The sequence below is a fragment of the Fusarium coffeatum genome (assembly GCF_003316985.1).
Source record: "Fusarium coffeatum strain FIESC_28 chromosome Unknown BRIP53273_contig_359, whole genome shotgun sequence".
In the NCBI taxonomy this organism is placed as follows: Eukaryota; Fungi; Ascomycota; class Sordariomycetes; order Hypocreales; family Nectriaceae; genus Fusarium; species Fusarium coffeatum.
Window position 1 is genome coordinate 1 of NW_022158148.1, and position 25238 is coordinate 25238.

At 48.1% G+C, this 25238-nt stretch overlaps 9 protein-coding genes across 9 annotated transcripts; 4 read left to right on the plus strand and 5 right to left on the minus strand.

Moving 5' to 3' along the window:
- Positions 1-2962: 2962 nt before the first annotated feature.
- Positions 2963-4603, minus strand: FIESC28_11081 (uncharacterized protein; the record flags this gene model as incomplete). The annotated part of the gene is made up of 1 exon (XM_031165210.1): positions 2963-4603. The coding sequence occupies one exon, from the start codon at positions 4601-4603 to the stop codon at positions 2963-2965; it is 1641 nt and encodes a 546-aa protein (XP_031010720.1).
- Positions 4604-6849: 2246 nt separating this feature from the next.
- Positions 6850-8024, plus strand: FIESC28_11082 (uncharacterized protein; the record flags this gene model as incomplete). Its single annotated transcript, XM_031165211.1, has 2 exons — positions 6850-7685; positions 7733-8024. 2 exons carry the CDS (start codon positions 6850-6852, stop codon positions 8022-8024), a joined length of 1128 nt encoding a protein of 375 aa, XP_031010721.1.
- A 342-nt stretch (positions 8025-8366) lies between these two features.
- Positions 8367-9352, plus strand: FIESC28_11083 (uncharacterized protein; the record flags this gene model as incomplete). The annotated part of the gene is made up of 4 exons (XM_031165212.1): positions 8367-8411; positions 8458-8475; positions 8531-8734; positions 8786-9352. The coding sequence occupies 4 exons, from the start codon at positions 8367-8369 to the stop codon at positions 9350-9352; spliced, it is 834 nt and encodes a 277-aa protein (XP_031010722.1).
- A 120-nt stretch (positions 9353-9472) lies between these two features.
- FIESC28_11084 (uncharacterized protein) lies at positions 9473-10880 on the minus strand (the record flags this gene model as incomplete). Its single annotated transcript, XM_031165213.1, has 2 exons — positions 9473-10340; positions 10390-10880. 2 exons carry the CDS (start codon positions 10878-10880, stop codon positions 9473-9475), a joined length of 1359 nt encoding a protein of 452 aa, XP_031010723.1.
- Positions 10881-12065: 1185 nt separating this feature from the next.
- Positions 12066-13887, plus strand: FIESC28_11085 (uncharacterized protein; the record flags this gene model as incomplete). The annotated part of the gene is made up of 4 exons (XM_031165214.1): positions 12066-12097; positions 12325-12891; positions 12950-13409; positions 13456-13887. The coding sequence occupies 4 exons, from the start codon at positions 12066-12068 to the stop codon at positions 13885-13887; spliced, it is 1491 nt and encodes a 496-aa protein (XP_031010724.1).
- Positions 13888-14567: 680 nt separating this feature from the next.
- FIESC28_11086 (uncharacterized protein) lies at positions 14568-16189 on the plus strand (the record flags this gene model as incomplete). Its single annotated transcript, XM_031165215.1, has 3 exons — positions 14568-14736; positions 14785-15976; positions 16027-16189. The coding sequence occupies 3 exons, from the start codon at positions 14568-14570 to the stop codon at positions 16187-16189; spliced, it is 1524 nt and encodes a 507-aa protein (XP_031010725.1).
- Positions 16190-16421: 232 nt separating this feature from the next.
- On the minus strand, positions 16422-17573 carry FIESC28_11087 (uncharacterized protein; the record flags this gene model as incomplete). Its single annotated transcript, XM_031165216.1, has 3 exons — positions 16422-16786; positions 16836-17339; positions 17393-17573. 3 exons carry the CDS (start codon positions 17571-17573, stop codon positions 16422-16424), a joined length of 1050 nt encoding a protein of 349 aa, XP_031010726.1.
- A 2114-nt stretch (positions 17574-19687) lies between these two features.
- On the minus strand, positions 19688-21482 carry FIESC28_11088 (uncharacterized protein; the record flags this gene model as incomplete). Its single annotated transcript, XM_031165217.1, has 6 exons — positions 19688-19970; positions 20027-20210; positions 20263-20513; positions 20568-20937; positions 20987-21403; positions 21458-21482. The coding sequence occupies 6 exons, from the start codon at positions 21480-21482 to the stop codon at positions 19688-19690; spliced, it is 1530 nt and encodes a 509-aa protein (XP_031010727.1).
- Positions 21483-24239: 2757 nt separating this feature from the next.
- FIESC28_11089 (uncharacterized protein) lies at positions 24240-25152 on the minus strand (the record flags this gene model as incomplete). Its single annotated transcript, XM_031165218.1, has 2 exons — positions 24240-24647; positions 24694-25152. 2 exons carry the CDS (start codon positions 25150-25152, stop codon positions 24240-24242), a joined length of 867 nt encoding a protein of 288 aa, XP_031010728.1.
- Between the last annotated feature and the right edge of the window lie 86 nt (positions 25153-25238).

Genomic DNA, 25238 nt, shown 5'->3' on the forward strand with positions numbered 1-25238 from the left:
AGTCCTTGACAAGCAGTCAAGTGGGCTGGACTTCGACATTGGTTGGGAAAGGACCGTGCCACGGTCGTGTTTGCAAGAGCTACAATGGACATCTCACTGTAAATCTCCGGTTCATGGTGTGATATCGCTTGTAGCTCTTGTAAGCACAACCGGTGCACGCTCCATTCGCAACTGGAGTCTGTCCATGGGAGTGAGAAGGATGGGACGTTTGGGTCAGATGAAGGAAACTGGGTATTGCTTCTCATAGCTAAAAATCAATCAAACACCCAACATCACAACACTACCTATATTTGATTGTCCTGTGATATCGCGACTGAATGAATGTAGCACCTACATAGATATCCACATGACAATTCCCATCTCTTCTGACTGCACTGAATTTGAACGTATCACACCACCAGGATCGAAGTCCACCTGGTTCCTTGTTGGCTGGGCTGATCGTATTCGACCGCTATTCGATCCGTTTCTAGGTCACCTGCTGGTGTCGATGAAGTAAAACACCGCACCCGTTCAAGTTGCAAAAACCAAAATGAGATCTGGTCGTTCGGAACAGACTCAACCTGTTATGGTAAAGGGATCTGGCTGAACTTTTACTGCTTAGACGCTGTAGCTGAAATACGCTCTTTGTGCTCTTTGTGATGCTCAAGTCATGTCCCACACTTCGCCACGAACCCCAGAGGCTTTGTACGAACACGATCTTGCCGTTCGACCGAGAACACATTCGCTAACAGGTGAAGAGGAAACGGCAGAAGGACAACACATTACCATTAAAAGCGTCGACAAGGTCAGAGTTCGGCGCGTCTTGACTTGTTCTACTTGAGCCTCTTCCAATCCCGAATAGCAGAGGAACCCACAATCCCCGCCACACGAAATGCTGCCAAAGAGAGCAACATTGAACAGCAATACGTTTCTGAGACCAGTCAAGAATATAGACATCCTGCTTGACGACAAATCATTTTTCAGTCGCGCTCCATGGCGACGACTGAAGAGACCATCTCTGACATTGGTACCGCGGTGGCTCCTTACGGTCTATCTCCTCAAAAGTGAGGACCCGAATGAATAGTTAAAGCGACTGAACAAACCCGATATCCGCACTGACTTCAATAGACACGAAACGAATTACATCGTCTATTAAATTCGACCACCATAGCAGTATACCGAACACACGGCCCAAACAACTACGAAGTCACCGAGACCTTAGTACAGCAACTTCGACTTCGAGAAGCTGATACGACCGACAGAATAATGACCTAAAGAACGCCAGCAAATTTGGCTGCTGAGAGCGTACGAGAAGAGATCAAGGAGCCAAGCTCTGAAACCCGAAGCTTCGAGTAGGTGTTCTGATACATTTTCACCACTGGGGCGAGTCACGCTCAACCCCATATATAGGGACCTGTGCCCCGAAGTAGTCTGGAGCGCCATACTGGCTTGGGCTGCCTTATGATCTGGGAGTTTGGTGTAAGCTGCAAATGAGTATCGGTGAGACGATCGCCGGGTGGCTGACATGAGTGACAGAAAAGAAACATAGTAGGAATCTATCGCCCGAGACTAATGGGCCTTCCATCTTCGCCAGCCTCGACGATTAGTAAATCACGGCCGGAACTTCGATCACTACGAGTATCATGATAAGCCCAATGATCGAAACCACCGATCTAGTACTCGAGACCTGGACAACCTTGATACCGATCGCTTGGTTCTGCGAAATTGTGGCATCGTTTAAACCGCCGAGAGCAACACCACGGGTGCTGACACCGGTGATACGAGGATAAGATTCCAGAGCTGGCTTTGGAAAAGTACATTACTGGTTGGTGGCTCTAATAGAACCGTCCGCAAGCCTGTTCATCGGTTGAGAGGAGTAGGAGCCGATGGAACAGTGGAGCTAATGTCCATATTCACTACTCAGTACGACTAGTCTTGTACGGCAGAAAGGATGTCAGGTCAAAGGATTCGAACAGAAAGGTGGTCAGCTGGGAGAAAATGACAGATCTAAGGTTTGTCTATTGGGCTGAGCATGTGTTCAGATATGCTTGGGCTCGTGTTCGTCCATTTATGAGTATGACTACAACACCGCTGATCATAATCTGTATAGTTCCTTCAGAGCCTGACCGAGATCACATAGAACCCCCTACCCAGGGCGACCTCGAAACTGATTGTGACACGGGTATCGATCAAAAGATAAGGGCTGAATTTGACTGCGACACCAAGTCTAGAACAAGACTTCCAGCTGGCGAGGGCTTTTAGGCTATACACGGGCTGTGATCGAAACGTCTACGATTTCAAACGCCAATCCAGAGAATGACCTTTCTCTCTGAATTTACGAGCATATACTGTGTCGAGAAGAACCGTTACTGATTTTGTTACAGGATGTTCAAAATGCCGCGCTCTTGATCTACCACACGAGAAATCCGAACTCCTGACGAGAGTGCAGCCAATTGCTATTGTACACCTTCGAACGTTGCCTCTAGACTTTCAACATCTTGATAACAGCCGAGACCGATAGTACGATCACCAGTGATGATCCTCAACATGAGCGGACGCCTTGTCTAATTAGTGAGGATGGGAGAGTATCTATTGAAAATGCGCCCCGACATTCTCAGGAACGATAGAAAAGATGTTCAAGTCGGCCATATACACGAATACGATGTTTAGGGTTAAACAAAGCGGTTTGTCAGGTTGGATCGACCTGGGTCATCCGGCTACCCCCAATGTAACAAAGAAAGAGTTAATCATTCAAGGAAAGGACTGAAGCGACAACGGATACAACCAGGGGTTGTGCGGCTAGCATACTGCCTCTACCCCAAAGGCCCTTGCTCAGCTCAACTCGAGAGCTATATGCAGGCTTGAAGAGATCACAAACGTTACTGAGGTGTGTAAATTACAGAATATTATTCTCTGAGGCTTATGGTGCCAGAATTAAATAGCCTAAGAGCCGGCCTAAGTTCTCATGAAGTGTAGAATTGTTTCATCTCTTAGGCTTTCGACAGCCAGTTCTCCTTATTAGTACACTGCCTTGGTCGTCAGAGTATTGGTACTCGTCGGCGATCCAAGGTAGATCCATAGGGGCTACCGCGTCAAAGAGTCTCGACTTTGGTCTCTCATAATATGTCAGAGACACGGGCTCATCAGGACGTACTCCAGCCAGGTAATCTTGCCAGTGCTTTGACCTTCGTTTCCTTCGTTCCGCCTTTCTCTGAATTTCTCCCTCAAAATCATCATCCTCACCTTGTAGATCAACAAGGTTTTCGATTGTCGGGAAGTGGCAAGTTGTATCCGGATAGAATCTATGGTCATCGAAAAGTCCCCATGCTCGTTGTTGGTATATATGAAGCTGGAGCTTGTGTGCCCTGCACCATCGTGGAAGGCTCAGATAGCCCAACCGGTCATTACCTGAGAGATAATTGTTCAGCTTTTTGTTCTCCTCTTCGCTCTTCAGTAACTCATTGGAGAAGCGAGATGACATTATTAGCTCTCTGTAAACAGAATAATACTCTTTGTCGTGGCGCGGATTATATTGTGCCCTGATCCACGGCTCAAACATATATTCTTGCCCGTCCACGAAACCCTCCAGCCACTCTTTGATGTACTCCACTCCCCTAGGATGTCCTTTCAAGCAGCTAAGGACGCGTGTGAGTAGATCCAGGCCGCAGCCTGCCAACTCCGCCGTTACTCTGCTCCCTCCAATGCCTAGATCCTTCAGATAAGCCTCTGCACCGAAGAACAGATTGTCAGGGAACTCCAGTGGGAGATATTTCGGCGCAGTCGAAGAAACATTTGTAGCTTTTCCAGCCGCATCAGACGACAAAAAGCTTGGTAGGTCGGGCAACCACGCATCGCCGCAATGGGCAAACACTGCGCCATATAGCCCTATATAGTACTCATGTACGGATAATAATGCTTTTGGATCCGGAGCATTGGGTGTACCAAAAGCGTTGAATTTGCGATAGTCTTTGGGAACACGCCATTTATCTTCGCGGGTGTTGTGAATTTCGCAGAGCAGCTCGTATCTCACAAAAGCGCGTAGTAGACGGTAACGCTCAGAGCGCCTCAGGGTGGTAAATGGAAGAAATCTAGTCTCAAGCAAGCTGCCCATAAAGCTGGTTTTCCCGGTCTTTAGGTCTGGTAGACCGAGGTAAGCGCGAGGAGGATACTCGCTTGTTGCCTTTGAGATGTAGTCCTCAATGAATTCGATAATTCGACTGACGAGACGATGGACCTTTTGGAGATAACCAATTTTGGGAGACTGTGGCCAGTCCGACCATTGCCATTTCTTTACGTTTATACTGCGGGTTCTTTCCCAATAATATTCTTCTTCTTCTTCTTCATCTTCTTCTTCTTCGTCATCATCCTCATCTTCTTCTTTGGGCTTCGGAAATTTGATGATTGCCAACACATCCTTTCGGATTTTATCGTCCACATCGTCGGCAAACAGATTGGCCAAGATGCTCTCCAAGATACCTCGCTCGCAGCTCGAGTAGAGCGAGGACATAGAAGGATATGCTTCAAGTAAGCGGTCGATACTGGACTTGGTTTCTAGCTGAACGATGATGTCTCTGAGAATCTCGCCTGGGAGCTTCGTCAGTCTATCATCTGAAGTTGAAGACATCTTGCCTAAGTCTTAGGGCGCCAAAGTAAAGCAGCCTAAAATCCGGTCTAAGCTTTAGAAAATCTCTCAGGATGTTTTATCTTTTAGAATTCCAGCGGTCAACTTCCGATACTCTGACGTTTGTTTTGGTGCGGTAGTTGCTTGGGATTCCTGTTCTAGAAAGGCGATGGGTGTGGTGAAGGTGGAGAGAAAGAGTAAGATGCCAAGAGAGAAAAGGAGATAGTCTTCTCTGGGAAAGAACGAAGTATTTATACCATAAATTCCTGGCTAGGTTCGTGAAGGAAGCCTTCATGTGAGCCAAACTCAACCAGTCGTGCCTCTCAATCAGAGTTATACTCTCAGCCATGCCAGCCCCCAACAAAGTTATCTGCCTAGAGTCTGAATGAATAAACGTGACACTTCTGCAATTTGACATAATTATAATTCCAATGCTTTCCGAGACCCCCCTCTCGCATTTCTACGGTTACGCAAACTAAGTTAGTGATGGACTGGAGGTTAGCCCTATACTTCAACTAAGGAGTAACTAGAGTTAATGGAACCTGCGTCAGAATTGCCCTTGGTAGATTGATGTTTATGCGCACATAACAAAAGAGCGACCGGAACCATGAAGTATTGCTGGACTTTGTTCCAACAAGCTCGCTTGAATCAGACCCTAAGAGATTAGTGGTCATCTGCAGGAGCACATGTTCTCTCGTTCATCACTAGGAAATTGAACGTACGCGGGAACCGGTCCGGATATTTCTTTGCCTGAGCTTTAATCGAGTAGTTCTTCGCGAGTGTGTTAGAACGGTGTCACTGGGAACCAGTGATGAAAGGGGGCCGCAAGTCAAATCTCTCGCAACAACTCAACCTTGCACATACTCCTCACAATTATCTTCGCCACAATCGCTTGTGGATTCTATCAATTACATTGGTAGAGCGTCAGATAACTTTGTGGTACAGAAGTTTCCCCTGCCCACAACCGGGTTCGTCTCCGCTGAAAGGGTATGGAAGACTTAACCAACGACGGTACGTACGCATCCATTCCTTTCCCGGAAGTGAACGAAATACCCTTGGCATATATTTATTCGCTATAGAGAAAACCCAGGATTGGCCTGCTGACGAAGCACAACTATGCCTCGAGAGCAAAGGCGCATCAACTTCTCTCAGCTTATCCCCCAAATCTCTAGACACGCTGGATCAGACTGTCTGTAGGTTTGTGAGATCGCAAAAGTACGACCGGAATAACAGATATGGTTCTGCCTATCTCAAGTGTACGGGCACGGCTAACATGCTTCTCCTAGCTGGGAATGTTGTTCCCCAACGGTTATTCAGCATTCTGTGTTTACATGGTTATGCAGCGCGACATCGCCACGATAAGTTTGACACACATCCTATTCGACGGACCCTACCAATGGAATCAAGACTGCCGTATCTCCCCCCTCTCACAAGACTCGACCTAACCGAGCTTGCCAGTCGGTCGAGTGCTTCACCCCATCACTGTATCAAAGGAGGACATCCCTCCAATTGAAACTCTCCCGCGACTCGCCTTGCCAACGATAAGGCATGCTTTACGGCCCTGACACGAGTAGGAAAGCTCCTCATAGAGCAAAGCGCATTCATGCCCAAGAAGTCCCCCGCCGATAACTCCACTGGCTAATGGTCCAGTGCTGGGTCTCCGATCTATCGGAAGCCTTTAAGCAATTAGTTCGACTATTAGTGAAGCATACTATCGAATATAGAGAGTTCTGTCAATTCTATCAATATATCAAATCAAGTCTTTCAGCAAAGAGCGGTTCTCATTTTCCTACATCGCCCGAATCAATGGCTGAACTACTGTAACAGATGAATTATTCTGCGAGACCTAGGCGCCAAAGCAAAGTGGTATAGATGCCCGTGTAAGCTGAAATAAAGTGTCTAATCTCCTATACTCCCGGCGGCTAATATTTCTGGTTGTGATGTCTTGTAAACTCATCTCAACAATGACACTGACGTCAGGCGAAACGCTAGTGGTCTAACCGAAACATATGATGGCATCGATTTGACGTTTGACCAGACAACGCGAAAACGGCACGAAAGATGGAAAGATCGATGTAGTCGATGACCTGCTGGAAGGTCAATGTCTATGACATCACTTGTGCAACATTCAAACGCGACGCGTCCACCGTGTTCTACGCACCTTCCCGTTCCTCTGCGACTTACTTCCTGAATTCTACATACTCTCAAATCATCAATTGTCTCCGTTACGTTACCATTGACTGCCCAAAATGACTGACTCAAAGCACGAAGACGTTGAGAAGACCAATGGTGAAGAACAGACCGGCGAGAAGCATCAGATCGAGCAGGATGCACCCGATGCCAAGCGCACCAAGACTGATGGTCAGACTACACTCGATGATGTGGTGATCAGGTCAGATAAGGACGAGTCAAAGGACGAGAAGAAGGATGAATCCAAGGACAAGAAGGACGACACTGAGAAGAAGGATGAGGACACTGTCAAGCCTGAGAAGAACGAGTCCAATGGCGACGATGCCGTGCAGCCTGCCGAAGAGCCTGATGTTCCCTCCAACATCCTTGAGAAGGGCATCATCTACTTTTTCATCCGCGGTCGCGTGAATCTCGAAGACCCTGAGAGTGTTGACGATATCGCCCGATCCTTCATCATGCTACGCCCTATCGCAAAGGACGCTCGTCTCGGCGATGGTCCCATTGCTGATGCTGGCAACACACGACTCCTTGCTCTTCCCAAGAAGACCCTTCCCGAGAGTGGAAAAGAGAAGTACATGGTATTTGTCGAAAAGTCTCACGCCTCCTATGAGGAGATTAAGAAGGAGTTTTTATCTGCGGACGAGTACGATACCAAGTCTGCCGGTACTCGTCGTACACCACCCGCCAAGCCTGTTGGTGAGGGCGTTTACGCCATTACTTCGACAGGTCGGGAGAGTCATTTGGCTTACTTGACCACTTTGCCCGAGAAGCTTGATGAGGTTCAAAAAGAATTGGGTCTCAAGGAGAAGGGAAGCTTCATTATCAGTACCAAGAACCCTCAGTTTCCAGGACCCCAGAACGCCCAATTGCCCGAAGGACCTGGCTTCCCCAAAGAGTAAATACATTCCGCTTCTCTCTCGATGTCTAATGCTAACTGATCAGAATCATTGACGAGTTTCGCTCTCTGCGCTGGCTACCCTCCAAGCCCGCCCACTTCGACTATCCCAATGCCCAGATCCTGTTCATTGGAGAGTCGGAAGGCATTGAGAAGGCCGTTGAGCCTCAGAAGAAGGACGAGAAGGACGGAAAGGAGGAGCCGGAAAAGGTTCTTGAGCATCTCGAAGAGGACGACGTGAAGCGCATGAAGCATCTTGCTGATGACCAGTCGGCTGCTATCTATGCTGATTTGCATGTTCATGCTAAGGATTATCCTAAGCTGCAGACTACTTTCTAAAAGGTTTTGGTATGGGACGGGAAAAGGGCGAAATGGGGTTATTTGATCACAAATTCGGTTACGCAGAAATAGACGACGGCCTCAATTGCAAGGTTATTAATAATTTACGTCACTTACTATGGTAATCCCGTCCTGACATTTGGCAGTGTTGGCCTAATAACATCCATAAGGATCCGGATGTTGCAGTTGTTAGGCATCTCCACCAAATTTGTTAGTGTAGCTTAACAGTTCTCGGCGCGCGTCAATTTCTCTCGCTTCACCATCAGAGCTCTCAAAGTTGGCTTGTCATTCAACTTTTTCAACCATTGTGTCTGAGTTTATATACAAGCCATTGATGAGGAAATGGACGTTCCAGTCGCAGCCAACATCCTTGGCACATTAGGGGCCGTAAGTCGCTTTCCTGACGAACAAATGCAGTTGTTAACATTCTTAGGTGTGCTGGTCAATCCAGGTTCGTGACTTGATCCAACATCGCGTATAAGCGAAGCGCAACTAATATCTCATAGTTGATTCCGCAAATCATTGTCAACTACCGCCGTCATAATGCCACAGGGTTACAACCATCGATGATGATGCTCTGGGCATGGGCGGGTGTTCCGCTAGGAGTGTACAATATTGTCAAAGACTTTAACATCGCGTTGCGAATTCAACCTCAGATCTTGACGCTCCTGAGTCTTGTTACGTGGATCCAATGTTACTATTATGAAAGAGTAAGTGGTTTGCCTTTTCGATCGGTGTAGGTAGTAGCTAACAGCCAATAGAAATGGAGTGTCTATCGCTCTCTTCTCGTGGTCGTTCCCATCGCAGTCGTTATGGGCGGCATTCAAGCTTCTCTTATCATAGCGCTTCGTATCGCCAGATCGAAAGACTTAGAATGGCCCTTGATTTTAATGGCCTCTCTATCCGCAGCATTACTCGCAGCCGGAGTGCTAACACACTACTGGGATATTTGGCAGCATCGAACTGTCCGCGGAATCTCGTTCCTCTTTGTCGCCATCGACGCAGCTGGAGATGTCTTTTCGCTAGTTTCAGTGTTCTTCCAGCCTGAGCTTGACATCTTGGGGATTGTTATCTATGCGACGGAGTTTGTGCTCTGGTGTGGTGTTTTTGCTTGTGGCGGATATTATAATCTCCTGCCCTGGGTTAGAGAGAGATTCGGGAGCGGAAATAAGAGTGTTGATTGCGGGGATAACACAGGCGAGTGCGAAGGGGACGGTGTTATGATGAGGGAGAATGTATCGTCGAGTTCAGTGTTTAGGACAGCATCAGGAGATGAAGGTGTGAGGGCGAGGAATGTCCAAGGACGCGGTTCTCAAGATATCGAGTGATACACTTTTCGAGAGCACCAAGAAATGCATCTCATTATTGCTTACTTGACTCATATCTGTATACGCAGTGACATATACTGTCTCGAGGCTGGAGTGGTTAGACACGCCAATGCTACTCTCTCAATCTTCAGTGCCATCTACTAAAGCACTTTTATAAAAGTCAGGCAGTTTACCATTCCGATACTTCCACAATCGACTCAGGTCTCCCATCCGGGGAACTTCGTCTGGCCTGACCTCTCCATTCGTCGCACCAGAATCCCAAGTAACCGTAAATCCTTGGGGAAGCTCTGCTCTTTTCGTCTCCCTGATAGTATTATCCTTCCTGACTCGGACTTTTCTGTTCATAAAATCTCCCTCTCTTGCATTCCGTGCCTGTCGAAGGTCACTGTCCAGAGGGAACATGTCATCGAGATAATGCTGGTTGAGCTGATGTCCGCCACCTCGATTAATAAAGACTTTCCCCGCGAATCGATTCTCGTTCTGGGTGTAGTGTCGTGTGAAATTAAGAACTCCGAAGCGACACGCAAAGTCCTTCTCGTTGACGTAGTGCTCGATATGTGGGATGACAGGTGAACTCGGATCGTTGCCACGGCATGGATTGCTGAAGTGATTCGCGAGATTGCCGAAAGTGTACACTTCGAGTTTCTGGAGCTTGTCGAGGGGCATTTCGTCGAGGAGCCAGTCTATGATCATACCGCCTTCGATACCGCCTTGGGAGTGTAGGATGAAGACGACTTTCTTCTTTTGGTCGTCCAGGAGGGCGTTTTTGACGAGGACGTAGCATTCTCTGACATCTTGGGTTGCGTAGAGGAGGGCTCGTTGGATCAAACACTGGATGAGATCGAAAACAACACCGGCGCTAGAGACGTTAGAAAGAATAATCTTGATGGTGGGTGTTCTTACGTTCTGTTGTGAATACCGATCACTGGCCGATGAAAAGTCCTTGAAAGGCGATCGATGTTCTTCTGAAACCAGTTTTTGCTGAACACTTGTTGTTAGTTATTTTAACCAAAATAACAGTTTCTCAGATAGCTCACCCTACGCAGATACCGTTGAGAAAGATCCAAGTTTCATTGTCGTGTCGAGGCCAACTTTGAGAAAGGTCATCTTCCGTCGATTTCAGGCCACTGCGGGGAATTCCTCTGTTGAAATGCCAACAGATGAGCTCGTTTAGCGCAAAGTAGACAGCGACATAGCCAACATAGGTAAATGTCGGAAGAAATGATAATGTGAAGAGCGAGATCAAGAAACCCAATTGCATTACGGCAAGAACAACATGGAGGGCAATATCTGTGAGGTTCTCCGCAGAAGGGTACAGCTCACAGAGTTCTCCTGAATGCCACGGATACAGAGGAATGAAGAGGTAAGGAAGATAGAAGAAGTTTTGGAAGAAGAGTTTAATATCGGAAACAAAGATCTTCCATGGTGTTCCCGTGTATGGGGGCGGTAACTTGATAGCCTTGAGTCCTTCGTGAGATGGAGGTTCAATGTAAGGAAAATTTCCGTCGGGGTCAGTCCTGTGAGGCATTTCGAGTATTTCTTGGTGAATGTGCTTTTTGGGTGAAACAAAGGATTCTGTCTGTCGGAGAGCAGCGGTTTATATCCCAAGGCTACATTCCACCTGCCCAACATCACAAGGACCAAGACTGAGACTGAAGCAATAGGTTCCCATCACAAGACGTCATGACCATGAATCAAATGACGGCAAGTTCCTTGGCGATAAAAGATAAAAGCATTAAAATAAGTCAACTTGAATTGGAACTCAATAAACTGTCGCCAATTCGCATGTGAACATTGGCGAAAAAGACAAAATACGAAATGTGGCTGGAAGTGCTGCGTCTGGGCTTATGTTGCTTCCTCAGCCTCTTGCGACTCTGCAACTCGACGCTGTGCTTGAACTATCTCTAACCAGTCAGGGTGAGGATATATGCATATATACGGAAAGTATCGTTCCATCTTGGAATAGATTCTCATATGTATGGACTGTAAGTTTGTTCAATGCCAATGTCCGCCTTAAGGGCATCTCTTGCGTATCACCTCCACGACTCCATTTACGACGCTCTCTCCGCCAACACTCGGAGGCTCGTTCTGGAGACCCAACAGTCTCCGAAGACAATAAGCTGGGCTGAAAATAGCTTATTTAGGCATTTTCTTGGCTGATGGAAGTGTCTCAGAGACAACTTCATTTTCTTTTTGTCACCGGAACTGCTATAATCTACCTACTGACCTTTAGCTAACATTTTCGCCTCAACAAAACGACAAAACGTAAAATTATACAATGCTCCTTTTTGCAGAAGAATAACTACCAGAAAAGGGGATTAGTTCGTTGTACATGGAAACAAGTGACCTAGAGACCGAAATAGAACACAGGCATGATGAACTCGACATACTATCATATAGATATTAGTATCTACTTAAAAGCTACTAATAGTATAGTAACAAGGGAGACATCTCGGTAGTTCAAGCTATCCAACTCTTCTCTTTTCTAGTTTCATGGGTAGTTCACTGAGGTTATCGTGTCGTTCGCTGACTGTTTTGTAACTTTGAGTTCAACGGTGACGTTTTGTTCTAAGCCTCCGAAAACGGCACAATTAACCTTTAAAGTTAACATCTTTCCGACTGTCTCGTTCAATTTGCTTTTGTTGTTTGAATAAGAATAAAATGCCCCTAGAGAAAATTCCGAGACTCGTTCTAGCCCAACAACCAGAACACCATGAGTCGTCGGCTCCTGCTCCTGCGACAGGGGTTCGCTTTTAGTGGACCTCTACCCCTAAGACGGATGCGTCACCCCCAAGAAATATCCTTGTTCCCGTTCTCGTTCTCCATCATGAATGTCGCTCCTCCGTAGCAGTAGCAGTCAAAGGCATTTCCTTAGCAGCACAAGGCCCTGAGTGCCATGTTTGATACCCAGCTGCGATGCCTTCAGTCTGGTCTTCATCCAGCCGGCGACTAATGCTCAACAAACGCTTCAGTCGCATGGCCATCGCCGGTCTATGCACCATCATCTTTCTCATCCTCGTCTTTTGGGGTGTTATCCACGGCAGTTATGGAGTATCCGAATATTATTCTTTTTCCACAACGAGCTACTTCTACCCAGTATCTGTCGACCCTGCCGGCAAGACGACCGAAGACCTATGCGCTACCTTTCCCAAGCATCTCCTCCAGACGATCCAGCCTGTTCTGAAGATGGGCCATGCCGATACGAAAGACAAACTCGACGCACAGTTCAATAGCGTTAGTGCTTGTTTTGATAAGGACGAGTTGCTGGTTTACTCGGATCTTGACGAGACTGTCCACGGCCACCAAGCGATCGATGTCCTCGCCGATTCACCTTCCATCTACTACCATGATAACCCCGATTTCGTCAACTACATATGGCAGAAGGAGATGCGAGCCAATGGAACTCTGGATGTGGATAAGGAGGCGACTGCGCGCATCCAAGGCTGGAGAATGGACAAGTTCAAGTTCCTTCCTATGATTGAGCGAGCCTGGAGAATGAGACCCAACAAAGAGTTCTACTTTTTCTTCGAGACTGATACGTGAGTTGCCAGTATCCTTAAACCCACGGCTATAAGCCACTAACGAACAGCCCTATAGCTACGTCTTTTGGGACAACGCCTTCCGCTTCCTCCAAACCTTCGATCCCGATGCGCCTTTATACATGGGCTCTCCGTCACCCGGTAGACACGACGTTAAACAAGACATCAAGACATGGTTCGCAAACGGCGGGCCGGGCTTTGTGCTCAGTCGCGGTGCGATGAGGGCACTCCTGGTTCGTAAGACCACATCGTACGGGCAGTATGTCGAACCTCCGGCTGCGGAAAAGTGGCTTCCCATGCTACGGGACGATTGCTGCGGTGATAGCGTAACAGGCTGGGCTTTGTGGAACGTCAGTGTGCCGTTGCGGGGGTATTGGCCGCTGTTCAACCCGCATCCTTTGCACAGTATCCCGTTCAGTGACAAGTACTGGTGTCAGCCTGTCATGACGCTACACAAGACACGACCAGAGGATATGACCAAGGTTTGGCGATGGGAGTTTGCTCAAAGACAGCTGGGTGTAAGTCAGTACATTATAGTCTTGTTTCACATGCTAACTTTTATAGCGCCCGTTGCTTTACTCTGATGTCTGGAAATTTCACCACCCAGGCGACCGCGAAGTGGCCGAGAATTGGGACAACGGAAAATGGGATTACTGGGTTGCGCCGCCTGAAGCAAGGGTTGATTCATTCGAAGCATGCGGAAAGTACTGCAAAGAGAGCAGCGACTGTCTTCAATACAACTGGCGAGGGCGAGACGAGCAAAAATGCGTTCTCTCACGATCATTCCGTGTTGGCGACCCAAGACAACCAGAGAAGATTGTTGAACCCGAGATCAAAGACGAGAAGGGCAATGTCATTCCACCACCACCTGATCGCAAAGATCGATGGGTGGACTTTAAGTCAGGATGGTTGACGGACAGGATTGAACAGTGGAGGAACAACAGGAATTGCACAGAAGTGCAGTGGGTTGGACCCAGTATCAAGAGAATCTTTTGATTTGATACCACCATATTACTATTCCGACAGAGGATTGTTGACATAGCCAGGCGTTAGGGCGATAGGCATTACAGTAATGGTTGGGTTATAGATATGCATGAGACATCTGGCTCAGCCAGTTTGATGAATTCCAGCATTATTGACAGTCACATCTTTTGACGAGGCCTGTCCCCATCGATGAAATAGCGATACCTGTCTATTCTACCGAGACCAAGCCCTATCTCTAAAGGTCGTTCTTGGCTCAGCGATGATTCATACCTTGGTATAAAAGAAATCTCACCATTCATCAACCAACCAATCCATGAGAACCCCCACGAACCATGCCAAATTAATCCCGGCTCACATCCGTAGCCAAAGGTCCAGAACAATTAAACTAGCGATGCAGGAAAACTCTGTATGTTACGGTAGTTCACTTTAGCTCACGAACTACAAGGGTGCTTACATGCACCTGAGGCTTAGAACGGCTACCGATGGGATGCAACGATAAGTTGAGCAGCTCAGAAAATTCGCTCATGAAGAATGATGCCATCATATGATAATCTTTTGCTTGGCTAGGGTACATGTCGCTAAAAGAGCCAAGGGCCGATGTATCTATTGACAATTCTTTTCCGGTGGTATTTTTGATCATTGTTTGTTGCAACACCATATTTTGATACTCGCCACAGTCCGATATCGCTACCATGGGAACAGCTGAGAATCAAGCAGATGAATCTGCGCGGGCGACAATGGGAAACAGAGATGAAGCTATCGCCATAGTGGGCGAGGAACAACATGCCATTGATCCTATTGTTGCCGCACGCGCTGTGAGGAAGATTGACATATTTCTCATTCCCGCCATGATCGTCGGCTGTACGTTCCACCTTCATCTATCTGGAACCTTCACTAACTTGTGAATAGATGGTCTGGTATACTACGACAAAGCCATTCTTGGCTCAGCCGTTCTCTTCGGCATGACAACTGATCTCGATCTCACTGTCGTCGACAACTCAACTACGCCACCAACCGTCGATACGCGCCGTCTCAGCTGGGCAACCTCACTCTTCTACTTTGGTATGCTGGCGGGTTTGTATCCCATGACTTTCGCCCTGCAACGCTTCGACATCGGTCGCGTACTGGGTGGCGTGGTCATCGTCTGGGCTGCGATATGCATGCTCACCGCCGCGGTGACGTCCTACCAAGGGCTTTACGTGCAGCGATTCTTTCTCGGCTTTGTTGAGAGTATCATCCCTACGGGGTTTATGTGTATCGTCTCAGGATACTATACTCAGGCGGAGCAATCTTTGCGACAGAGCTGGTGGTTCTCATCGACGGGCATTTTCACAATCATTGGAGGAGCGCTGAACTATGGTTTTGCACAGATTACAGGTGGCGGATTGAAGCGATGGCAGTACATCTACCTCCTCGCTGGCTCTCTGACGTTTCTGTTTGGGCTGTTCTGCTTCATCATGCCCAATTCGCCCGTCTCAGCGTGGTTCCTTACTTCTGAAGAGAGGTTTGCGGCTGTGGAGCGTCTGCGACATGGACAAACGGGTGTACGATGCACGAAATTCAAGGGATCGCAGCTAAAAGAGGCCATTCTTGATGTCAAGATCTGGCTCATCGCTCTCATGATGGCATCGGCCTATACTGTTAATGGCGCCGTCAGTGGTTTCGGACCTCTTATCGTCTCGACCTTCGGCTGGAGCACTCTTCACTCGATCCTATTCCAGTTCCCCCTCGGCGGACTGTGCTTCATCGTTATTCTCCTTACCGGCTGGCTGGGATCCAAGTTCAACAACATCCGAATCTTCATGCTCGTTTTTACATGTCTACCAGTCATTGCAGGCTGCGCAATCATCTGGAAGAGTGAGTGGTCGTATCGTGCTGCTGCGCCTGTGGTGGGATATTCCATCACTGGCTTCTTTGGAGGCACAGTGAGTCTTATCATCACAATTGGCATGTCCAATGTCGCTGGACATACGAAGAAGAGCTTCATGGCGGCCACGATTTTTGTAGCGTACTGTGTTGGAAATATCGTTGGTCCTCAACTTGTTTGGAGTCAGACCAAGAAGGACCATTATCCTGCTCTTTGGCTGGGCTTGATTATCTGGTAAGTTTCATATATGTCCCGATCTTTTCACAAGCGCTGACGATATCTAGCTACATCATTTGTATTCTTGCATCGACTACTCTGTACTTTGTACTTCGTAATGAGAATAAGAGGAGGGATGCGTTGGGGCTAGGAGATGAGAGCGAGCGAGCCAAGTTGGCTTTCCAGGACTTGACGGACAAGGAGAACACTTATTTCCGCTACATGTACTAACCCAAGCCCAGCGCGTATATATTCCGAATCTAAAAACTATGCAACGATAGATAGATGCACCGTAATAGAGGATGTGGGCTTATTTGTACGTGAATGCCCAAGCGCAGTAACAGGTGAGAAAGCCTCTCGAAATATCATAATATAGTCATTATATACGTAAGGTATCTATCATAAACAGCAACAAAGCCCATCTATATAAGCCGCTCCTTCATTTGACCCCTCCTAAAACACCTTACAACTTGGAAGGTGTCTCGTTGTGGTTCTTGATCTCAACAATCAGCTTGCCTGTGTTGATACCCTTGTACAAGTCGACAAGGGCCTGCTCAGCAACCTTGAGACCGCCACGAATAACAGTCTCGGTCTTCTTGAGCTTGCCCTCAGCCATCCACTTGGCCAGCTCGCCACGAGCGGTAGCAAAGTCCTTGACGTGGTCGAGGACGATGAAGCCCTGCATCTTGATGCGCATGGTGACGATCTGAGAGAATGCTCGGGGTCCTTGGGGCTTGGCGGCGTTGTACTGGCTGACGAGACCGCACTCGATGAAGCGGGCGTGCTCCTTTGCTCGCATGAGACACATGTCGAGGATGTCACCGCCAACTGAGACACATTAGTTAGGTACTTTTGTAAAGGGTAAAAAGAAGCTTACCATTGTCGTAGTAGACATCAATGTAGTCCTTGGTAGCCTCAGCGAACTTCTCCTTGAAGTCATCGGCCTTGTAGTTAAGGGCGACATCAAAGCCGAGCTCCTCAGTAAGCCACTTGCACTTATCCTCACCACCAGCAATACCAACAACTCTGGCGCCTTTGAGCTTGGCAATCTGGCCGGCGACACTGCCTGTCGCACCAGCAGCACCGGAGACAACGACAAGCTCACCGGGCTGAGGATCAGCGATCTTGGACATACCGACCCAGGCAGTGAGACTGGTCATGCCGAGGGCAGAGAGCATGTCCTTGGGGTCTTGGACACCTGGGTAGTAAGAGGTAGGCTCGAATCGACCCTCGGAGACAATGGCGAACTCGGTCCAGCCAGGGGTGGCAGCGACAATGTCACCCTCCTTTGCGAGCTTGCTCTTAGAGGCAAGGACACGGCATGCGCAAGATCCGCGCATGGTCTCGCCGATCTGGACGGGAGGGAGGTAAGATCGCATATCTGAGACATTGTGTCAGTGACTGAGATCTAGACGAAGTAAACAAGGTCTTTACCTCGGAGCCATCCTCGCATGGCAGGGTCTAGAGAGAGGTAGAGGGTCTCAACGAGGATCTGGCCATCCTTGAGATCATCTGGAGTGGGTGCCTTGCCGTGCTTCTGAGTAAAGGTGCGGCCTGGAATGATGTCGGTGGTAGGACGCTCAGCGAGCACGATCTCAAGGTTGTCGCGAGTCATTGTGAAACGGTAGAGGAACTGATTTTGGAATTAGTTTGTTGTTCTTTTAAGGTTGAGTTTGCGCTGTGGCGTGTTGGGCAACAGGTTCTATGCTGTGTCTCTCGATCTGAGGTTGTTGTGGGACAGTAGATCGCTGGGACCGACTGGGAGGGTTTGTACCTGCTTGAATTGAATCGTGTGTTGTTAATCAGGATGTTTGGAAGGAGCGTATCACGAGGAATTCGGGTTCTGATTAAATAGAGATTTAGTGCGACAAAAGACAGACAGTCGATGGGCCCCAGCCTTTTTGTAGTCAGTTCTTGTCTAGACTAGACTACGGATATGATACTTGGACCCTCCCTTCAAACATCGAACCTGAACCCCCAATAATTACTAAACCGGCGTGTCTTGTCTATCTGGGGTTGTTATCTCCGTCTATAGGGCCGGTGGAAAGCCTACCAAGGCCTGTGAAGCGTTGAGAATGCAAAACTAGCTCTGACACTATTCCGCCACCGGAGCGGACGCTATTCCCATACGGACATATCCCCGGCCCCTCCAGGGTATCATTCGGCACCGGTGTCTTCGGGGATCGACATGTTTAGGGCCCGGGCGTCCTTTTTGATGGGGTAGAGACAAGGCAAGCAATGAGACTTCAGTGCCTTTCAGCTCTAAACTGAGGAAACGTGTCCGGGTCATACAGTGGCTTACCTGCCCTGGATCAAACCTTAGAGTGCCGAGGCTCGGTACTGGAGTACCAGAGGGGTAATTGGGGCCTTGATTCAACTCAGCGTAGGATTTTGTTGTTGCAGACGCGGAACCTTTTGGTTCGTCATGAACCCTCTTTACGATGCGCGTCTCATATCATGTTCTGCATTCGTATAGTTTGTCCGACGGATACGCAATGCGAACCGGGGCGTTGAAAGTCTAACACGCCAAGGTCGGAGGAGGCGTTCAATCCATGTGATGTATCTTGATCCTTCGAAAGTCTTCGAATATGGTATCCATAGTACTTTTGGGTATTGTTTCATGATAGTAGCCGTAAACCTCGGGACCCATTAATCAGCGGCCGACCGTTGACCGAAACTTGCTCGCTTATGGAGCCCGAAGTACGGCAAAGGTTCGACGTGAGGTTATTGCTCCGGAGCCGGATCTTTCGGCCGAAGATCCCATGCAAGGGTGGTCTCAAAACCACGGCATTTAACGTTATCGGATTATAGATTCTGGCGATCTCATATAAGCAGCCATCCTGATCGATCATAAAAGCCATGATAACAGACAACTATATCGCTCACCGACTTGTGGAATGGGTGGCGTGATTGATATCAATCCGCATCAAGAAGTTCTCCCGATTGACTTGCTCAACAGGAGCACGAGGTTCAGAACCTCCATTCATCACCTATACAAACTCTTGAGTTGCGATCTCATCAGTAAACTTGCTTCCTCCGAACGTCGCAAGAGAACTCTTGGGTGTCATGCGATGGTAGGCTCGTGTAGACGTGATCCAATCGTTCCTTGCCTGGTGTATCATTGGTTGATGATCTTTGACGATCTCGAGGTTCTTGTAACCAGCCGTCTCAAGCAGACGCCATCATTATCTCGGTACAAACGTTATAGTACTTCTGCTTATATCGTGGTCGCTCAGGTCTTGCGGGAAATCAAGAAGAAAATACAAGCTGAGATACGCATAGTGGTACCTAGTCAAGCTTAGGTACCTAGCTGAGCAAAGATGGGAACGTATAATCTGTACCTGGAGTCAAGGCTCGGTAGGAAGGAACGGTGTGCCTGGGGGTTGCGAAGGTAATAGATGTGGAAAGGAAAGAACGCTATGGCCCGGTCTTTCCATCCATATTAAACATCGACGCACGATTCTGATGAAAAATACAAATTCGACGATTGAGGACTTGGGACTGTGGTAGTATTGGGTAGATGGGTCAACTCGAAAATAGCGGTCGCGGGTTGAATGTGTCTCATGTGTGATATAAACCCAGAGATATACGATACTTAATGGGGCATCACTTGAGCATCTGCATCACAATCTCAATAGTTGTGCTGCACACATGTTTATGTAGTAAATAAACGGGTATATACAAACTCTTGACTCATACAATAAGATACATCAGACTATAGCACAACATCTACGCAGTCTCAGCGTGTGTCGTCTCCCCTCCAACATCCCCCTTCATGCGCTGAGTAGCCTCAATCTTCTCGTCAAAGCCAGTGGCCTTCGAGCTTTGCCAAGCGGGAACGTTGCGATCAAACATGGCTTCCACTTCCTCAAGCGTCTTACGAGCGGTCTCGGGATAGGTGAAAAATGCGTGGACGGTCATGACGACACAGAATGTGCCGAAGATCATGTATGTCTGCCATTGGATGTTGGTAAAGGCGGGAGGTACGAAGAACGCTAGAGCGAGGTTGAAGCTGGAAGATAGTGGTTAGTGTCTGTGAAATATGCTTGTGGTGGCAAGATTACTTACATCCAATTACCAGAGGCAGCGAGACCAACACCCTTGGCTCGGTATTTGAGAGGGAAGACTTCACTAGCGTAGATCCAGGCGACGGGTGCCCAGGTAAGACCGTAGACTCCGACAAAGATGTAAGCCAGAGCGATGACGGCCTTGGCGGGAGCGCCTTGGATAGCCCAGGTAAGGATATCGTTGCCTTGTAACAGTCAGTTCTTGCACATTAACACATGAGATGAAGAATAACTTACCCTCAATACCGTCAACAGGATAACCATGAACAGCCATGACTGCTCCGCTGGTGAAGTGCAAAACGGCACAAACCAAAGCTCCGGCAATGAGAAGAGGTCGGCGACCAAGACGGTCGATGAAAGGCAATACGAGACCGGTAGTGACAAGGAAGATGACATATTGGATAATGGAAGACGTAAGAGCGGTGTTTCCAGTCATGCCAGCCATCCTGAAGATATAAACGAGGTAGTAAAGCATGACATTTCCTCCCCTGGATCCAGAGTTAGTACTAAACAGGAACCAAGAATTAGAGATATAAACTTACAGCAATTGTTGCCAGACCTGGACGCTGACACCAACAACGGTACGCTTCCAGATACCAGGCGCGAAAAGGCCTAGGTAGCCAATGTCCTTGGACTCATTAGCGATGCGAACAGCTTCACGGACTTCTTCCATCTCAGCCAGAACAACAGGGCTGTCGAGATCACCACCAGCGTGAAGGTGAGCAAGGTTGTAGTGAGCCTCCTCCCAGCGGTCGTGCTGAGCGAGCCATCGCGGCGACTCGGGGAAGAAGAAGAGAGAGGCAAGGAGAACAAAGCCAGGGATGGCTTGAACACCCCAAGCGATTCGGAAAGCAGCGGGACCATCGACTGAGATGGAGCAGCCGTAAGAGATGAGGTACATAATGAGGATACCTGGATTCTGTTAACCAATGACACTGGTATTCGGATGTGTGCGACATACCCCATTCAATAGCCCACTGCTGAATACCAACGATACGTCCTCGAATTTGAGAAGGCGCCAGTTCAGCAAGGTAGACCAGAACCTGCGAGCTAGTAATACCGACAGCGACACCGCTGACGACGCGACCAACAATAAGATGCGCAACGTTTTGAGCAGAGCACTGAAGAACAGCACCAACAATCCAGAAAAGGCAAGCAATCATGAGCGACTTGCGACGACCAAGACGATCAGCGATTCCTCCTGCGGCGAGGGCACCGACAAAGGATCCTGCCGACATGGAAGCTGTGATACCGCCCTGGGCTGTTGAGTCAGGACTATTGAAGTAGTCGAGATACTGGTCTGAACCGATCCAGGCGCTCATGGAGGAGATATCGAAACCGAAAAGCATACCGCCAATGGTGCCAAAGGCGGCAAGCGCTGAAATGTGTTAGTGAACAATCACCATCTGTAAGTCAGGACAAGAGAACATACCGTAGATGTTCCAAATTCGATACATGGTGACGAACTTGCACGAGGAAACACAAACAAAGCAGTCTGTCTGTCTGTCTGTCAAACAAGAATTCGAAAACTCCCAAGAGTCGCAACTCTTGGTCCTTTTATAAAGATTCACATCCCAAGTCAACTTGTTCAACTCCATAGAGCCAAGCAAGGATGGCGTGGAGAACGTGTTAGAAGCGCACGAGTGATGTTTTACGATTTCGATGGGTCCGAGGCCCAACGTCATGCACTTTGTGGAGGTTGCCCATGGGGAGGATCGTCGGTTGCGATAGAAGCTAAGGTTAGAGTAGCGATTAGACGAGTTATAGACTAGGGGGTTTCTTCTTGGCTTGGGCTGTTGGGTTTGGCGGGACGTGGCGTGGTTTAGGTTTGAGACGGTTTGATGGTTCGGGCAATTCTTGATTTCTTTAAGATAACCTCAGGACTGATTTCATCATGAACGCGTGAGTTTGAGCATTCTATCACCATCTTGGTATATGAGTCAACAAAGCGTACCTTTCCTCTAGCTGTTGCCATATACTAACATACAGTCCAAAGCCATCGCAAATGCAATTGTTCGACGTCGGTAAATCACAAGCAACTGCAGCCAAGTTGGCCGTTGCCTAGGCGGAAGTCTGGGCGGCTCCGCGAGAAGGAGAGGGTATTCCCGGCGATGATATCATTGCTGGGCATGGGTGCCATGCAATGTCACCCTAGAGTACCTCGTTTGCCGGTGAGGAGCGCCATTGCCGACCTGAATGTACTCGAGGGATACGGTTTCTCGAATTTCTCTGGAAGACTTGGTAGTTGTTTTTGATGAGAAATGATTGGAGCGCATGCGTGAACTCGCAAGAAACTAACGTTAGATTCTGTTGTTGTAGAAGAGAAGAGTAACGATCGTCATCTTGTCTGTGCTTTGCGCTTTCTGTTTTCAGAGGGAAGGAGAGACCCCACAACACCTGCCTCTACTTGCATAGGTTGTTCCTGACAGTCTCGTAAATTTTGAGGCCTTTTGTTTACGATCAAAAGTACAGTACCTGCTTTGTTCTAAAGGACAGGGGAGAACAACCTAGGGGTAATAATATTGGCCAAGATATTGGGCATTGTATTGCATGTCATCAGCGGCGCCTGTTTTGTTGCCGTGGGGAAAGGACCGAAAAGCTTCTCCATTCCCCGATTTCTTCCCCCAAGTTCCCCAAATTATTCGGGGTAAATGTGGAATTCAAAGAGTCAGGCAGTAAATGTTATGGGTCACTATTGCTACCATCTAGAGATAATATAGGTCTAACAGACTCAATTAGATAGATACTCTTGACCTTCAACTAACGGAGGAATCATGTCATGTCATGTCATAGAAGTTAGTTGTGCTATTCATGAGTCATATGGATACCAAGACGTTATCTTATCTTGGCTTCTGCTTAGAGAAATACTCCCAACTCTGGGTACTTGACAACCAAAAGACATTCATCTTTGATCCAGTACAGTACAGTACCAGGGTTGTCAGGAGGCTTGGCTCCATATCCCTCAGATCATTACCTCATTCATCCCCTTCTCAGGCCAAACTCCCGACTTGGCGAATTACCGCGTGAACTTTTAAATGACAATTGCAATTGTATTTAGGCAAAATGCAATTTACACCGAGAATTTGAATAATCTCGGTCCAATTGACATTGATTTAGTTGTGACGTTTCCTTGTTTTCCTGTTACATTATTGGGGTAAGTCTTGGATTATCTCATAGCTCAAATGCTGCTTCATCTCTTTACCCCAACTTTGCTCAGATCGGTAAGCAAAAGAGAGCTTGGTTGACAGATGGGTACTCTAGTAGTGGCTAAATTGGGCACGAGGCTTGGACCGCTTGGCAAATCCCATAGCCCCAGTAGTATGTAGTACCGTACTGTGGATGGTGGATAGTATAAAGTCTTGGTATAGGGTCCGTGATGGGGTCCATCATCGGACTCTGCCGGATTGGCATCAACAAGTCAAGTAAGTCAGACGTTAATCAGTGACTTCTTCAACCTGCCCAGAGGTGCTTTTTATTGCGACCATCGTGCAGGCCTTTCGGGGATGTCCAAGGTTGAGCTCCTTCTTTAAAACAATGACTGGCTATTTCGTGTACTTGTAATTCCTGCTTTACCAATCTCAGTGTAAGAGCATGAAGGCTATGTCAAGGGGGCTGAGGCTCAAAAGATCTCCTCTTATACCAGCGTTAACCACGTGGTATTTGTCGATCTTCCCCAAGATTTATGATGGATATCAATGGATCAGCCAAGACTGCTGTGAATACTACCTACCATTCACACAGTAGGAAACAAGGACTGTCTAGACTTTGCAGATTGCTCTACAAGTTTGTCGTTTTGAAGAGCCTGGCTAAGACCCCGACAGTAAATATATGCTTCAGGGCCTGATTTCTGGCGAGTGGGCGAGGTCTATTTGAGCACAGGTCTTGCACGAGTCCCTTTCGAGTAAGGATTGACCTCACGACCTTCGAACTAAGATTTATGTCAACCTCAAGCTACCGCGTGGTTTCAGAAGCTGCATATTTTCGGCTATTGTGTTTTCATGGATATTGACATTGGAGCGGTGCTCCTTCAAGTATGTACACGAAGATAAAGCTATATACATGTGTCATCATCAAGTGGTTTGATCTTCTGGGAAGAAGTGCAAAGCCCTGGTATTCGTCGAACAGCCAGCTACTTGACTTATACCAAAGCGCCAGGTACTTCAACACACAAACTCATTCCTCTCAAGTCCGACAAATTTCCCCAGGCTAGTTCCTTAAAAGTTGGCCTTGGCCTTGTACTGAGCATCAGGAGTCACGCCAACCTTGTTGACAACAACAGTCTTTCCAGTGCTGCTAGTAATCTTAACATCGACAGACTCCTTGCCAAAACCGGAAGGGTTCTCAAAGAAATTGTACTCCTTGCGCTCAGTCTTACCCCAGGTCTTGCCGCCGTCCGTGGAAACCTCGACGCTCTTGACAGGCTCGTTGGCGTTGACGACCTGGATGGAGAACCAGTTGGTGGAGGTACCGGACTTGTTGTGAAGAACAAGAGGAGTGGTGATGCCGCACTCAACAAACTTGTAAGAGGTCTTGACGATGCCGTTTGTGCCGCCAACGGCCTTGAAGGCGTCGGGGAAGAGATCGAGATGGCCGGGGTCACACTCGGGGCACTTGTCGACGATCTAGACAAAGTTAGTTGGTGGTTGACACTATGTTTGAGATGCTTACCATGGCCTTGACAGTTCCGGAGGGGCCGGTGACTTCGATACAGGCACCGCAGTTGGCAGCGCTGTCCCACTTCTGACCAGAGAAGGCGGTTCCCATGATGCCGGCAGGAAGAGTATAGGTGGTGAACATGCAGTTTCCGCCAGAGAGGTTACCACCGTAGAAAGTGGATGAACCAGAGACAGATGCGCCATTACCAAGAGCCTTAGATTTGGTCGTAGTCTTGGCCTTAGAAGCAGTCTTCTTGGCCTTGGACACGGCCTGAGGCTTGATAGCGGCCTTGGTAGTCTTGCTGGCAGCAGCTGCATGAGTTGCAAGAGTGGTGTGAACAGGCTTGGGCTCGACGGCTGTATTCTCAGGAGCTGAGTAGACAGGAGCAGCAGCTTCGGCACTGGGGTGCGGAACCTTGCAAGCTCGGCCCATAACAGCGGGAGCAAGGAGAACGGGAAGAAGGAACTTCATGGTGATCGACGTAACGAGGTTTCGGATATACAAAATCGATTGACGGTATGATCGGCTTGGGACTGGCCAAGAGCTGAATAAGGTAC